Source organism: Chiloscyllium plagiosum, chromosome 24 (genome assembly GCF_004010195.1).
Source record: "Chiloscyllium plagiosum isolate BGI_BamShark_2017 chromosome 24, ASM401019v2, whole genome shotgun sequence".
Taxonomy (NCBI): Eukaryota; Metazoa; Chordata; class Chondrichthyes; order Orectolobiformes; family Hemiscylliidae; genus Chiloscyllium; species Chiloscyllium plagiosum.
Window position 1 is genome coordinate 50,780,647 of NC_057733.1, and position 16,504 is coordinate 50,797,150.

The 16,504-nt window shown below is 46.0% G+C and overlaps 1 protein-coding gene across 7 annotated transcripts in view; it reads left to right on the plus strand.

Annotated features, from left to right (window-relative positions):
- axin2 (axin 2 (conductin, axil)) overlaps positions 1–16,504 on the plus strand; it is an 85,998-nt gene that overhangs the window by 62,302 nt on the left and 7,192 nt on the right. For 6 of the 7 annotated variants that reach the window (XM_043715078.1, XM_043715080.1, XM_043715079.1 and 3 more), the window contains 6 exons: positions 1,663–1,759; positions 10,062–10,202; positions 11,125–11,630; positions 13,308–13,493; positions 14,195–14,431; positions 14,786–14,887. In XM_043715078.1, coding sequence (XP_043571013.1) covers positions 1,663–1,759; positions 10,062–10,202; positions 11,125–11,630; positions 13,308–13,493; positions 14,195–14,431; positions 14,786–14,887 — 1,269 coding nt within the window. The remainder of the gene's footprint in view (positions 1–1,662; positions 1,760–10,061; positions 10,203–11,124; positions 11,631–13,307; positions 13,494–14,194; positions 14,432–14,785; positions 14,888–16,504) is intronic. The other variant, XM_043715083.1, reaches the window with a different exon arrangement.

A 16,504-nucleotide genomic window follows, 5' to 3' on the forward strand; every position in this document is an offset into this window, starting at 1 on the left:
TCCCGCCTTCTCAACCTCTCCCTCACCTGAAGCTTGGTAACCCTGCAGTTAAACCATCACCATTTGTCTCTCTGAGAGAGCAGTGTTATGGTCTGGTAGGACTTTGAGGATTTTACCTTTAGACAGAGGATCAATTACAGTAGCTGATCCACATTGTTACCTCTGGTGTGTACCAAAAATCTAACCTTGGATCTTCTTATCTCCTCCACGTACTGCTGTTCAGTGACATAATCCAAAAACATGGCATTGGGTCCCATGTGTAGACTGATAACACCAAGCTATATCTGACCACTATCTCTCTGACTCAGTCTGCTTATTAAATGTCAAGTATTGAATGAGCAGTTTTAAATTTTCCAATAAGTTATTGGAAAGGCAGAAGCCATTGCTTTGGTCCTATTACATCACCACCTACTCCATCCCTGACCATTGTCTGAAGCTGAACCAACTGGTCACAACATGAGAACCATATGTGACCTTGAGATGAGCATTCTGCCACCCATCTGTGCTAACACTGAGGCTGCTTAGTTTCACCTCCATAACATCACCTACCATCACCTCTGCCTGAGCTCATTTTCACTAACCCTAACTCTCATGCCTTTGTTATCTCCAATTTAATTGTTTCACACACTTCTGACTGGCATCCCAGACTCTACCCTCCATCAACTAAAGATAATTTAAGGTGCTGCTGCCTGTGTCCTAACTGACACCAAGTTTCCTGCTACCCCCATCTTCCCTGCCACTAACTCAATTTGGGTTCCTGGACTGGCAATGTCTCAACTTCAAAATTTTTATCCGATTTACAAATCAGTCCTTGGCTCTTTGTCTCTGTCACCCCTTCCAACCCTACAATATACCACAAGCCTTTCCAAAACACTTTTCATCCAATGAAGTACTTTTTAAAGTGCATGTTGCAATGAGGAGATGTGGGAGTTAATTTATACAGAGCAAGCTGAAGACCACATATGTTTTTGTGATGCTCCTTAAGGGAATAAATAGTCAAAATACCTGAAAGAACCTCCTTGGTATTTTTCAATGTAGTGCCATGGGCTCTGTTATATACCCCTGAAAGGACAGATACAGGCTCCAACTTTCCTTTCTGTTCAAAAGGTAGTACCTCAAACTAATTGGCACTTGCTCAGTTCTGCAACCTGGAGTGGGACTAGTGCTGCTAACTAACTGCTTCAGAGAACATTATCCAGGGAACCACACTTACCCCAGTGTTTGCTGTTGTGGTCTTCCAGCTCAGTGGCATTGACTGGAATCTCTTGGGGTTGAAAAATGTGGCGCTGGAAAAGAACAGCAGCTCAAGCCCTTCATCAGGGCTTCTGCCCAAAACCTCGATTCCCCTGCTCCTCGGATGCTCCTTTTCCAGCGCCACACTTTTCAATTCTGACTCTCCAGCATCTGCTATCCTCACTTTCTCCTAGGAATCTCTTGGGTACAGCTGGTGAATGTCCTCTTGGCAGGTGGATGTTGGAACTAAGAGTAACTGGACAGCAGGTTGAAGGGCTCATAGCCTGCACGCCAGACCCTGCTCTGCAAACACGACTTGCCAGCAGTTGTAGAGCATGGATGTTGCCTTTATAACATTGGGTCACATATGAAACTAATTTCAATCCTGTTGGATTCCTCTCATGTTCTGTTTCATGGTTTGATTTGCAGAGATGGGATCCCTCCATATCGGCATAAGAAGCAACAACAGAGGGAAATGCAACGCAGTGTCAAGGCAAACGGTCAGGTCTCACTACCTCATTTTCCTGTAAGTGTTCAGTCCCTCACCGACTTAAGTTTTCACTATATCGCTCACTGTTTAATATTGTCTGTTTGATTGATTTACGTTCCCCAAAGGGCTTGAGACGTTTTGTTGCATTAAAGTTGATATATTCACAAATGTCCTTTAGAGGAGGAAACTACCATCCTTACCTGGTCTGGCCTATTTGTGTCTCCAGATCTACAGCGATGTGGTTGACTCATAACTGCCTTCTGGGCAATTAGGGATGGGCAGTAAATGCTGTCGAGCCAGTGACACCCTTATCCTGTGAATGAAAAAAGAAATATATAAATATAAATTGTTGTAAATCAATGTTTCCCAAATCTATTCTAATCATGATATCCTGGGGCTTGAACATTGCTTTGACCCTAGACAAAGAGCCAGAGTGGGTTGGTTTGCAGAGTGGAGATGAGACATGGGGTCAATAAAATTTTTCTTTTTCATTTTGATTTCTGGGGCCGACTTGTTAGTTTGTAAGGGCTACTTTTTATTCTCAGTGACTTACTTGATAGGTCTTGCTTCATGCAGTAACAAAGCCTTTTGTATTTGTATTGGCATATGTGATATTTGGACTCTCTCAGAAGTTGAATTAGAATTTTTTACAATTCATTTCTAAGATGTGGGCATTGTTAGCTTGGCCAGCGTTTATTGTCCGTCCCTAGTGAGCTGCCTTCCTGTACTGCTGCAGTCCATTTGCTGTGGGTTGACCCACAATGCCATTAAGGAGGGAATTCCAGGATATTGATCTAGTGACACTAAAGGAACAGCGATATATTTCCAAGTCAGGTTGGTCAGTGACTTGGAGGGAAACTTGAAAGTTGTGTTGTTCCCATATATCTGCTTGCCCTTGTCCTTCCAGATGGAAGAGATCTTAGGTTTGGAATATGCTGTCTGAGGATCTTTGGTGAATATCTGCAGTGTATCTTGTATGTAGGACACACTGCTGCTACTGAGTATTGGTGGTGGTGGGAGTGGACGCTTGGGGATGTGGTGCCAATCAAGCGGGCTGCTTTGGCCTGGATGGTATCAAAACCTTTTGAATGTTGTTGGGCCTTCACTCATGCATGCCTTGTAGATGGTGGACAGACTTTGGAGAGTCTTTGCTGCAGTATTTATAGAGTCATAGAGATGTACAGCATGGAAACAGCCGCTTCGGTCCAACCTGTTCGTGCCAACCCAATCTAGTCCCACCTGCCAGCACCCAGCCCATATCCCTTCAAACCCTTCCTATTCATATATCCATCCAGATGCCTTTTAAATGTTGCAATTGTACCAGCCTCCACCACTTCCACTGGCAGCTCATTCCATGCACGTAACACTCTCTATGTGAAAAAGTTGCCCCTTAGGTCTCTTTTATATCTTTCCCCTCTCACTCTAAACCTATGCCCTCTAGTTACGGATTCCCTCACCCCAGGGAAAAGACTTTGTCTATTTATCCTATCCATGCCCCTCATGATTTTATAAACCTCTATAATGTCACCCCCTCAGCCTCTTACGCTCCAGGGAAAACAGCCCTAGCCTATTCAACCTCTCCCAATATCTCAAATCCTCCAACCCTGGCAACATCCTTGTAAATCTTTTCTGAACCCTTTCAAGTTTCACAACATCTTTCCGATAGGAAGGAGACCAGAATTGCACGCAATATTCCAACAGTGGCCTAACCAATATCCTGCATAGCCGCAACATGACCTCCCAACTCCTGTATCAATACTCTGACCAATAAAGGAAATTTCTATATTGCTCTGACCTGCCCTTGTAGCCATTGTTGATGTGTAGCCATTCGAGTTTCTAGGTAATGGTAACCCACAGGATGTTGATACTAGGGGATCCATTGATGTTAATACTATTGAATGCCACAGGACATTGCCTGGCATTTGTGTGGCACAAATGCTACTTGTCACTTGTTATCCTAAGCCTAGATGTTGTCCAGATCTTGTTGCATTTGAACATGGACTGCTTCCGTATCTGAGGAGTCATGAATGGTGCTGAGCATTGTGCAATCAACAGCGAACATCCCTATTTCTGACCTTATGATCGAGGGAAGGTCATTGAAGGTGGTTGAGTCAGAGATACTACCCTGAGGAACTCCTGCAGAGATGACTGACCTCCAGAAACCGTGGCCATCTTCCTCTCTGACGGGTATGACTCTAATCAGCGGAGAATTTGCCCTGTTAACCCATTGATTCCAGTGTTGCTAGGGCTCCTTGATGCCACACATGGTCAAATGCTTTGGTGTCAAGGACTGTCACTCTCACCTCACCTCTGGAATTCAGCTCTTTTAAATGTTTGAACCAAGGCTGTAATGAGGTCAGGAGCTGAGTGGCCCTGGCGGAACCCAAACTGGGCGTCACTAAGCAGGTTATTGCTGAGCAGGTGCTGCTAATAGCATTGTTGATGACACCTTCCATCACTTTACTGATCAAAAGTAGATTGATGGGGTGGTTTTTGATTGGTTTGGATTTGTCTGCTTTTTATGTACAGGACATACCTGGACAATTTTCCAAACATTGTTGTGTATATGCCAGTGTTGTTTACTGGAGGAGCTTGACTAGGGGAAGCAGCAAATTCAGTACTATTGCCGGAATGTTGTCAGGGCCTGTAGCCTTTGCAGAATCCAGTGCTTCCATTCGTTTCTTAATATCACGTGGAGTGAATCAAATTGGCTGAAGACTGGTATTGGTAATGCTGGGGACCACTGGAAGAGGCCAAGATGGATCATTCATTTGGCACTTCTGGCTGAAGATTCCTGCACATGCTTCAGTCTTTTCTTTTGCACTGATGTGCTGGGCTCCTCCATCATTGAGAATGAGGATATTTGTGGAGCCACGTCCTCCAGTAAGTTGTTTAACTGTCTACCACCATTCACAACTGGATGTGGAAGGACTGGAGAGCATAGATCTGATCCCTGGTTGTGGGATTGCTTAGCTCTGGCTATCACTTGCTGTTTATGCCGTTTGGCGTGCAAGCAGTCCTATTTGGTAGCCTCACCAGATACCGAAGCCTCATTTTCAGGTATGCCTGGTGCTGCTTGTAGCTTGTCCTCCTGCACTCTCCACTGAACCAGGGTTGATCCCATGGCTTTATGGTAATAGTTCAGTTGGGATATGCCAGGCCATGAGATTATAGATTGTGCTGGATTACAATTCTGCTGCTGTTGATGGCCCAGAGCACCTCATGGATGCCCAGTCTTGAGTTGCTAGGTCTGGTCGAAGTCTGTCCCATTTAACACAATGATAGTACCGCACAACACAATGGAGAGTATTCTCAATGTGAAGGCAGGACATTGTGTCCACAATGATAGGTCACGCATAATGATACTGCTACAGATGCATCTGCAGCTGGCAGATTGGTGAGGATGAGGTCAAATATGTTTTTCCCTCTTGTTGGTTCCTTCACCTCCTGTCACAGATTCAGTCTTGAAGAGGGGTTACACCTGAAACATTGACTTCTCCATCTCCTGAGGCTGCCTGGCCTGCTGTGTTCTTCCAGCCTCTTGCTTGTCTTCCACAGACTCAGTCTGGCAGCTATGTCCTTTAGGGCCTGACAAGCTTGATCAGTTGTACTGCTGCTTGAGCCATCTTGGTGGGGAACATTGAAATCCCCCAGCCAGAGTACATTTTGTGCCCATGCCATCCTCAGTGTTTCCCCCAAGTGTTGTTCAACATGGAGGAGTACTGATTCATCAGCTGAGGGAGGATGATACGTGGTAATCAGCAGGAGGTTTCTTTGCCCAGGTTTAATCTGAAGCCATGAGACTTCATAGGGTCCGGAGTCAATGTTGAGGATTCCCAGGGTGACTCCCTCACGATTGTATCCCACTGTGCTGCCATCTCTACCAGGTCTGTCCTGTCAGTGGGACAGGATATATCCAGGGATGGTGACGGTGGTGTCTGGGACATAGTCATACTCACGGAAGCATACCTTACAGACAATGTCAGGCTGTTGCTTGATTAGTCTGTGGGACAACTCTCCCAATTTTGGCACTAGCCCCCAGATGCTAATGAGGAGGACTTTTCAGGGTCCAAAAGGCTGTTTCTGCCCATGTCTTTTCCGGTGCACAGGCCGATGCCGGTGATCCGTCCAGTTTCATTTCTTTCAGACTTCATAGAGGTTGGTACAACTGAATGGCTTCCTGAGCCATTTCAGAGGGCAGTTGGGAGTCAGCTAGATTGCTTGGTGTCAGGAGCCACTTGTAGATCAGACCAGTTAAGGCAGGCAGATTTCCTTCCTAAAGGAAGTTAGTGAGCCACATGATCTTTCTGACAATCGAGAATGGTTTCATGGTCATCAGTAGACTCTTAATTCTAGATTTTTTTAAATTGAATTCAATTTCCACCGTCTGCCTTGACAGGATTCGCACCTCGGTCCCCAAAACATCAGCTGAGTTTCTGGATTAATAGTCTAGCAATAATATCACTAGATCATCATCTCCCCCCAATATTCTCAATCATAATCAACAATCCACTGAACATAAAGCCACATACAGGGAAGCTTTAATTTCCCAGGCAACACAGTATTTAAATTAGTACAAAATGCAGGCATAGGTATATACAAGTTGTTTTTTCAAAATAACTGACACACTTCTACACATGGAAAACCTTAAACACACCTCCCATAGACTAGTCAGGTCACAGCTAATACATGCATCCAAAAACTGGAAAATTTTATCAAGGCAGTGACTATCGTACTTTCTGCAACACTGATCTCAATCTCTGCTTTAAATTTGTCAATTGATGATGTTTGTTAGAGGTGGATTCATTACAGTGTTCCCAAATATAGCAGCTACTGGACTTTTGCAGCTCTAAACTAGACATTCCACATTCATTTGCAAGGAATTTTCACCTCATTTGAAATTTTCTTGATCCCAGTTAGTTGAGTATTTCTCTGTTGATGGATCAAAAACCCATGTGAAGGGAGTGAGGGAGGTGGAGTGGAGAAGGTTCATACTTCCAGATATTTTTTCCCCAAGGGAAATATCCTTAGCTTTCCACTTTCCCTTTGGTTTTGAAGGGCAGCAATCAGATTGTTCGGTCATGCCCATTGTTGGGAGAGGGTAAAAAACTTCAAGCAGTTAAAGGAGCCACAACCAGTCAGAACTTCATGTAACCCATTGCTGCCTCTGAACTCAACAACTTTAAACATTTGACTTACAATCCCACTAAGATCCACCACCCACAATTTGGGAACCTCTGTTGTTCACAATGGAGCGCGTGGGCTGTGTGTGTACGTATTAATGTCATTTCTGACCAATTCCACCAGAACAGGACGCTGCAACAAATTCATTGCTCAGAGATCAGGTGAATTGGCCATGCTAAATTGCCCGTAGTGTTAGGTGCATTAGTCAGGAGTAAATATAGGGTAGGGGAATGGGTCTTGATGGGTTACTCTTTGGAGGGTCGGTGTGGACTTGTTGGGCTGAAGGGCCTGTTTTCATACGTAGGGAATCTAACCTAATTTAATCTTGTTCAAACTAAATAACCTTGATTTCAGATCCTACTGAGTGGGGCATCCTTTGGACCCACTCTAGGAGATACCTACAGCTGTGTGTCCTTGTGTGTTTGTGGATTACTCACTGCTTGAGGTTAGCACTGGATGGCAAACCAAACTAGAATTTAATCTGAAGTCCAGCTTTGGAATCTGATTGGCAGCTGTTGCCATGATGCTGAATCATCACAATAGAAGTGTACCCCTTGCCATTCATAGTCACTGGTGTGTGAACTCATGGAGTCATACAGCACAGAAACAGACCCCTCAATCTAACCATTCCTTGCTGAACATAATCCCAAACTAAAGTAGTCCCTCTTGTCTGTGTTCCTGGCCCATATCCCTCCTTTCGTGTACTTATCCAAATGTCTTTGAAATGTTGATATTTACCCAAAACCACCAATTCCTCAGGAAGTTCATTCCACACTCAAACCACCCTCTGTGTAAAAAAAAATTGCCCCTCATGTCTTTTTTAAATCTCTCTCCTTAACAATGTGCCCCCTAGTGTTGAAATCCCGCATCCTAGGGAAATGACCAGTACCACTAACCTTATCCTTTACTCCTCATTATTTTATAAACGCTGTAGGGAGGCACGGTGGCTCAGTGGTTAGCACTGCAGCCTTACAGCACCAGGGACCTGGGTTCGATTCCAGCCTCAGATGACTGTCTGTGTGGAGTTTGCATATTCTCCCCATGTCTACATGGGTTTCCAGAGATGTGCATGTCAGGTGGATTTGCCATGCTAAATTGCCCATAGTGTTAGATACATTAGTCAGAGGGAATTGGGTCTAGTGGTTACTTGTTGGGCCAAATGGCCTGAATCCACACTGTAAGGAATCTGATCTAATGTGTAAGCCTCCTATGGTCCAGTAGAAAGAAGTCCCAGCCCTCCATACATGTCAATGTTCAGGTAAACCTCTTCTGAACCCTCTCCATCTTTCCTAGAACTGAGCAACTAGAACTGGACACCGTACTGATTACGTTACACCTCTCAAATCCTCGCATGGTGTGTGTGGATGCATGTATTTACCCAGGGAATGTACAATTAGGCTCTTCTGACACTGTTAGCCCACACCCCCGCCTCAGGAAAATGGTAGCACTTGAAAAATCTAAGTTCATACCCAATGGTCCTGAGGTCCAGGATGAGTCAGTACCACTGTATTTGGGGAGAACTGTCTCCTCTAATTATGTTTATGGGTTTTTTTAATGCTGTTTTTCTAGCAGCATACAACATGCTGCTTTGCAGTTACTTTGGACAGTTCAGATGGTCCCTATACCTGGTACCAGACCAACTTGCTACGTGTGCGTGTCTGTGCCTGTGTGGTGAACAGATCGCCAGTGTATGTCATCAAGCCTTGTTGTAATTTCCTTGCTGCAGTTGCTGTAGTGAGCTTTCATGTTTTCCTAACCAAGAGGAAAAAATAACTAGCACAAAATCTCTTTCAAAGGCCTTGCAAACTGTTGTCTCCAAAATGTGTTTTTTTTTCCCCTTTTAAAAAAGATTGGAAACAACGCAAGTTCTACTGCCCGAGCTTGTAAATGAGATTATTTTGTCCTGGGGCTCCCCAATCGACATTCTCTGCCAGGCTGTGCTTTGATCAGGAGCTGAATAGAAGACAGCTAGTGTGTAAAGTGACAACTTCCAACAGAGCGACTCCTTTCTCTGCCCCTCACATCATTGCTGCTGCTGTGCGGTTGCCTTAGAGAAGGCTTTCTTGCTTCATTGGGTGGGTGCGGTGTCCAGCTTAAAACGATGAGAGCTGGGGGTGGGGGTGCAGAGAGATGAACAGGAAGAAGCGATAGATTATTCTTGCTCTCTCTCTCTATTTCTCTCCCCCCCCCCCCCCCCCCCCCACTCTCCATGTATGTCTCTGTCTGTCTCTGCTCTCTCTCGTTCCCGTGCTCGCCCACGCTCTCGCTCTCTCATGTTTGTTGATGCTGATACAGGCCGTGCCCTGCCGTGCTTTACTATGCCTGTGATTCTCTGCTCCTGATTCACAGCCTCCTTTCTCCCCTGATAGCTGCAGCTTTAGGCAGCCGAGCCCAGCAGTGTAGCACACGTAGCCTGCAGCTGATTCTCTTCACGCTGTACAAAGAAGACAGAAGTGAAGAGTGAGGGAGTGAAAAAAAACACAGGAGCTGTTGAGCCAACAGATCCTCAAAGCTACCCAGCATGCAGCCAGGAAATAAATTACCACATTTTCTCTGATCTGCACCCGTTTGACTCCATCTTCCCTCCATCTTTTTTTTTTAATTTTCATTTTCTGTTTATAACCCACTTCAGTTAAAGATTCTTCCCTCCCACCTTCATGTTTTTTGATGTTAGACAACACTGTCTTTGAAGAAGCTCGAGACTCTGTGAAGCTACTGATGAGCTGGTTGTACTACAGAGGGAATGAGCAGGACAACTGAGTGCTCTCGCCCTAGGCCAGTGCTGCTGGGAAGGATGTCGCTCCATGAGGCCACTGTAAGAAGCTCATAAAATCCCCGGCTCATGGCAATGAGCAGAGAAACTGGCTTTACCCGAACACACAACCACATTAAAGGAAAAAGACAAAAGCATTGCTTCTTTTTTATTCCTCTCGCTGGCAATCTTACCCTCCTTTTTTTTGTTTCCTGATCTTTTGACACTCTCTTCTCATTCTTTCACTGACTCCCTCTCATCCTTCCTTTCACCTGCTGTCTCTCACTTTTTCAATCTCTCCTGTCCATTGTGCTCTGTCTATTCTACCTTTCTCCTAAAATGTGCAAGCTGAAGGATGGACAGCTGAATGTCATCTATCTGTTATACTCTTGCTTCATGTAGAGAACTCATCGCCTTCCGAAGGAGATGACGCCTGTCGACCCAGCAGCCTTCGCCACTCAGCTCATCTCTCGGCTGGAGAAGCTCAAGCGGGAGCGAGACACCATGGACAGCTTGGAGGAGAGACTGCAGCAGATCAAAGAGGTAGGATGGCAAACTTGCTGAGGAACGACTGCCTCTGAGAGCTCGGGTGGGGCAGGAACGGAGAAAGCTGTTTTAATTTTAATCTTGAGTCCCCAAGATAGACTGAATGAGAACAGCATGACCGATGCATTTGGATTTTAAAATGCACCCAGTACGTAAATACTGCATAGACATTTTACTCCTCTCAGTGTAACTTGATTGGTTTGATTAGAAAGCGTTGCCCCTTTTTGAAGATGATGGTTGGAAAGTAGAGCAGTTTGGTTGTGGTGATGAAGTGCTCACATTATAATCAGGTCCTTCACAGGCTCACATCAGAGCACTTGTCCCTTTCTAGTGGGGGGGGGGGGAGTTCCCACCCAGGAAATTGGCTTTAAATTAGCAGCTTTAGGTGGGCTATTGATATTGGCTCTTTGTAAATGTTAGCTGGAGGGCAGGATGATGCTGTGGGGAAGAGTTGCAGAGATAGGTGAAGCAAGCCTCTGGAGTTATCTGTCAATGAGGAGTCTGGGAAGCGAGTAATCCCCAGACAGAGAGAAATGAGAAACTGTCCTCATTATTGAAAGGATCAGCAATGAGACAGCACAGTATTTAATGAAAGAAACAAAAATGATGAGTGGTTAGGGTCAGGGAAATACTGCCAGAGGGTGTTGTGGAAGCAGGTTCAATCAGATTTTCAAAAGGGAATTAAATAGTTATTTGAAAAGGAAGCATGTCCTCGATTTCAAAGAAGGCGAAGTGTCTATTTGGAGGGCTGACACAAACATGATGGGCCGAATGTCCATCTTCTGCACTGTAACAATTCAGTAAGTGAGTCAGAGGCTGGAGGATTGTCAGGTGGAGGGAATGTGATGTTGCAATTATTTTTGTACGCTCAGTGAACACCCTCAGTGAGAATGAAATGTCCATTTCTGTTTGACAACAGGATGAAGGTGAAGATGGGGACCTTCCCACAATAACAGCACAGATAGAGATGGAATCTACAGCCCCCCAGCATCAGCTGCATCCACTGGCTCTTCTGCCGTCTGGAAGCTGTGACGATGACCCACAGACCATCTTGGATGACCACTTGTCACGAGTACTGAAAACCCCAGGCTGCCAATCGCCAGGGGTGGGCCGATATTCTCCTCCTTCCCAGACCCCAGACTGTCTCCGAGGGACAAGGTTTCAAACTGGCATGGGGACCCAGACAGCAGCTCCAGGTGTTTCCAATAAAGGATATGTCTCCAAACAGGGCTCCAAGTACGTCCACCATCATTACATTCACCATCACACTGTTCCCAAGACAAAGGAACAGATTGAAACTGAGGCTGCTCACAGAGTGCAGTGTCTCTGTCCAAACAGCACGGACCTTTGTTCCTACACCAAATTTCGAAGTGTTCACCCCAAGGTTGAAATGCCGGCACATCAAGCGGAACAGTTTGCCTTGGGGTAAGATCTCATCTAATTTTTTTCCTTTTTGAAGTGTTTTTTCAATCTGCCTTAAGGGAAAGCAGGCTCCCTCTCCTTGCCAGACCCTGCATGCACAGAGACCGGGTTAGTGAATCAGTAAGCTCCTTAACCAGGGTGTGCGTCACACTCCAGCCTCTGGGCCAAGAAGTGAACCCATTGTCCAGGATGGAGTTTCACTGATGCATTTTTATTCCACCTGTCCCCTAACTTAGAGGAACTCAGGACAACTATAGCTACGTCCAGTGTCAAATCCAGTAGAGACCAGCACAGAAAGGGTTGGAACCTGAGATCTGCTGGTCTGAGTCAGGAACACTCAGCAACACATTGACAAAACACCAAGGAGTGTAAGCATGCAAGATATTATGTTACTTATTTCTGTCAAACTGACCATGACGTAGTAGCGGTTGTTCTCAGTGACTCCACAAATCTGCATTTAATCCGTGGCCTGCACATATTTGTAACTGTGGCCAACCTTGACCTTGCTGTTCTGTCGGTTACTTGGAGATGATACTGCCATAGAGCTCCATCCTGGGGCCCGGCCGCTCTCGGAGTTCCATCCTGGGGCCCAGCCGCTCTCGGACCTCTCCATCGTTGGGGCCCATTCGCTCTCGGAGGTCCATCCTGGCACCCGGTCGCTCTTGGAGCTCCATCCTGGGGCCTGTTCGCTCTCAGAGCTCCATCCTGGGGCCGGGTCACTCTCAGAGCTCCATCGCTGGGGCCTGGTTGCTCTCTGAGCTCGATCGCTGGGGCCCAGTCGCTCTCGGAGCTCCATCGCTGGGGCCCGGTTGTTCTCTGAGCTTGATTGCTCGGGCCCAGCCGCTTTCAGAGCTCCGCCGCTGGGGCTTGGTCGCACTTCGAGCTCCGTCGCTGGGCCCAGTCATTCCAAGTAGCTCCGCAGTTTTTCAGGGTGGGGGAGGGAGGGTGGTGTGGGTGGCAGTGAGGGTGCTAATGGTGGTGCCCCAGTGAGCTGCTGACTCACAATGGAACCTGAACTTATTTGGGAAATGAGAAACTCGTGATATGCCCATTGATGTGGACATTGAGAGGTGTGAATATTATAGTCCAGTAACAGTTAATGTCCTCAGAGGCCTCACCATGGGCATTATTGGCATTAGTGCTGACTGTCCACAACAGAGGTCTTGATTCTTGACTGTCATGGTGCCTTATACACAAGGCAGCAGTGCTCCAAATGTATCGAGCAGCTACTGCAAACCATAGGTATTTAGGAGTCTGTGACATGATCACAGTGAATGATGCTGAACAGGCTGAGAGAGCTGAAAGAGCCTAATCCCTGTTCAGTTTTCCTAACCTCATCTGACCCAGGAAGAGCTGTAGACCCTGGGAGCGTGGTAACCAACTGCATGTGTCTCTTAGAACGATTTGGGGGTAGGGAAATGGAGAAACAAGATCCAGTGAACCGTGGGGTTAAACTTGCGGATTACACTGAGACACTGCGTTATACCTGAGGTGGCTGTTCTGTGCACTGTTGGATGGGTGAGGACCTCTGGATCTGTACCTACATGTATGTGGAAATATCTTCAGGAGAAGTAGAGAGTGAAGTTGTTAAGTGGGAGTCCAGGTGGTCCTCACACTTTTAAAAATAGCAGAAATGAAAAGCTTTCCATTGATGTACTTTTCCCTCTGTTTGACCATCAGCAGTAGGAACAGTTCCCTAGCCAGGAGGAGCACACAAGTGATGGACTGTGCTAGCCCAATTTCCAGTGAGGGAGCTCTGCCTCTTTGCAGCCCTCAGCTCCCCTGTGAAGAGACAGATCGGACACAGAACGTGTGGCAATGGATGTTGGAGAGTGAACGACAACCCAACAAACACAGGTCCCACAGGTAAAGGCTGAGCCGCTTCACGGAATGCTTGCTTTGTGCCATGCAGATGAGCACACGCAGGCATCTGTGTTTGTGTTATGAGGTGGTGTCTGTCAGTGGAACACTATTGGTGGGGGGTGCGGTGCATTAATGGAATGGAGTTGAGGAGGGGGCTTGCATGTGTTGGTGGAATGGTGTCAGGCTGTGTGAGATGTTCCTCCTATCACCTGGGAGAGAGATTTCTTACCCTCAAATATTCAGATTGCTTCTTTGTAGGACTGAATGAATATCCTCGGTTTTGCAATTTGAAGTCGATCATAAAAAGAGGGCTTGTTGGTGATCGCAAATTCAGGTTCCACTTTACCAAAGTGGAAAAGCACCAGTTTGCTAAAAACAAAACTGGAGGAGGGCAATGAACAGAAGGTGTCGAGTTTGATTTACAGGCTCCTGCAGAGCAACTTTCCCCAGCTGAAGATCTTAGACTTGCTCCTTGTCTAAGGAGCAAAACGATCCCACATGTGACACCCTTAGGATCCAGCATCTGGTGATGTGTAATCGGAGCTTAGAAATGGTCAGATCAGGAAGGAACACAAACGGCTCCCAAGACCACTCGACCTGCTACAGTTCGAATTGGCCTGAGCTTGTGTATCTGAATGAGGGGGTGGGCCACATTACTGACAACTGATCACAGCTGGGTTGTAACAAATGATTCTCTCCCATAGCGTCCAATGTATGAAGAGAGGAAGTGTCACAGAATGCCCAAGAGGAAATACAACTGAGCGCACCAACCGGCAGCATGTTGGCAGTACCCACCAGAGGGGCATTGCTCAGCCATCCCATCCCTTCATTCAGGACCCTGCAATGCCCCCCCTTCCACCGCCAAACACACTCGCTCAGCTGGAAGAGGCACGTCGCAGGCTAGAAGAGGAGAAGAAAGTTTCCAAAACTCAGAAGCAAAGGTACGGAATTCACTTCTGCCTCTTGTTCCTGTGTTACTAAATGTTTTACCTCTGACCTTTACTAATGTTGTTGTGCGCATCTCCCATTTCTCTCTCTCTCTGTTTGTCTGTCTGTATCTCTCTCTCTTGCATTCTCACACATGCACTTTTTCATTTACCAGCTGTCACTCACTCTTTCTCTCACTGACAGCCAAAACTTTGTCTGTCTGTGTCTCTCTCTTCTCTCTCTCTCTCTCTCTCTCTCCCTCTCCCACCCAACTACCCCATCTCTATCTATCTCTCCCTTACACAGACTGTCACCTGTTTTTCTCTCTCTCTCTCTCACCACTAACATTGTCTTTTGTTGTTTTTCAGAAACTCAACATCAAGTTTACAGCGAGACAGACCTCATGGAACCCAACCCCAAGGAGTCAGCCAGTCTCAGTCCAACACTGGTCTCCTCACTCCTGTGGAAGAGTAAGTAACTCATTCTCTGTTCCCCAGTTTGGGGAGATCTGCATTCTGAGAGTTCATGGGAATTTTTTTGTCCTTCCCAACCTCCCTCGATGTTTTGCTGCCCTTTCTGTTCCAGTCAAGGCTGACGTGTTGAGGTCCAGCTCTGTTCATTAATACGCATTGAGTCCTTGGAGAGCTGTTTAACTCCTGAGAGCATTGCAGCCGAGTCTCAGCTGATATTCTGTTACCAGTAGAAGGCACTGGAGAAAGGAGACCAGGCTGCTGCTAAGCTTCTAAACTGGGGCCACTGCAGTGCAATGAGCTAATACAAAACAAGAATCACTGCTGGAGTTAGCAATGGATGAATGTTTTATACAATGGCATGACATTATTCACTGACAGTTATAACACAGAAACAGACCCTTAGGTCCAAACTGTCCATGCCAACCTGATATCCGAAATTAATCTTGTCCCATTTGTCAATACTTGACCCATATCCCTCTAAACCCTTCCTGTTCATCCTATTTGTGGGTCGCACAGTGGTTAGCACTGCTGCCTCACAGCGCCAGAGACCTGGGTTGAATTCCCACCTTAGGCAACTCTCTGTGTGGAGTTTGCACATTCTCCCCGTGTCTGCATGGGTTTTCTCCAGGTGCTCCCGTTTCCTCCTACAATCCAAAAATGTGCAGGTTAGGTGAATTGGCCATGCTAAATTGCCTCTAGTGTTAGGTGTAGGAGAATGGGTCTGGGTGGGTTGCGCTTCGGTAGGTCGGTGTGGACTTGTTGGGCCGAAGGGCCTGTTTCCACACTGTAAGTAATCTATTCACTGAGGCCCTGCTTGATTCTAGTTCTTGAACTGTCTGCCAGCATTCTGATTTCCCATTCTGTCTTTTGTTTTAGTCCTTATTACCTTGTTATTCAGCTCACTGTATATGTTCACATCCCCCCACCCACCCCATTCCATGAGAAATTAGTGGGCAAAGTTAAAGCACGTGGGATAAGGGATAATATATTGGCATGGATTGAGAATTGGTTGGCAGATCAGTCACAGACAGCATGAAAAAATTGCCTTTTTCAGAGTTACAAGTAGTGACTCATAGAGTACCACAAAAGATCAGTGCTTGAAACCCAGGTGCTGTATTCGCAATATATATAAATGACCTGGATCAGGAACAAAATACAACATTTCCACGCGTGCTGATGACACAAAACCGGGTGTGATAGAGAGTTGTGAGGAGCATGCAGAGAGGCTTCATGGTGATTTAGGCAAGGTGAGTGGGGAAATACATGGCAGATACCGTGCTAAATATGGAGTTATACCCTTCTGTCTGGGAGAAAAAATAGTATTAATGAAATGGGGATATATTAGGTTTTGTGTATGATTCTCACTCAATCCTCACTAAGGTGAAGGAAATGGCAAAGGACATTTAACATATTTCTCGCAACTACTTAAAAATTAAAAATATGATAGTTGAGAGGAAGGGATTCTTAACCGGCGTTGGACTATTGTCCTCTTTTTGCAGTTAAGAACATCTTGGCTCCATGCCCAATTTTTTTAAAAAAAGGATCAAAGCGGGGAACAAGATGAGTGTCCACAGCAATTAAACTGTAAATGTCAAAAATAAGTAATTGCAATAT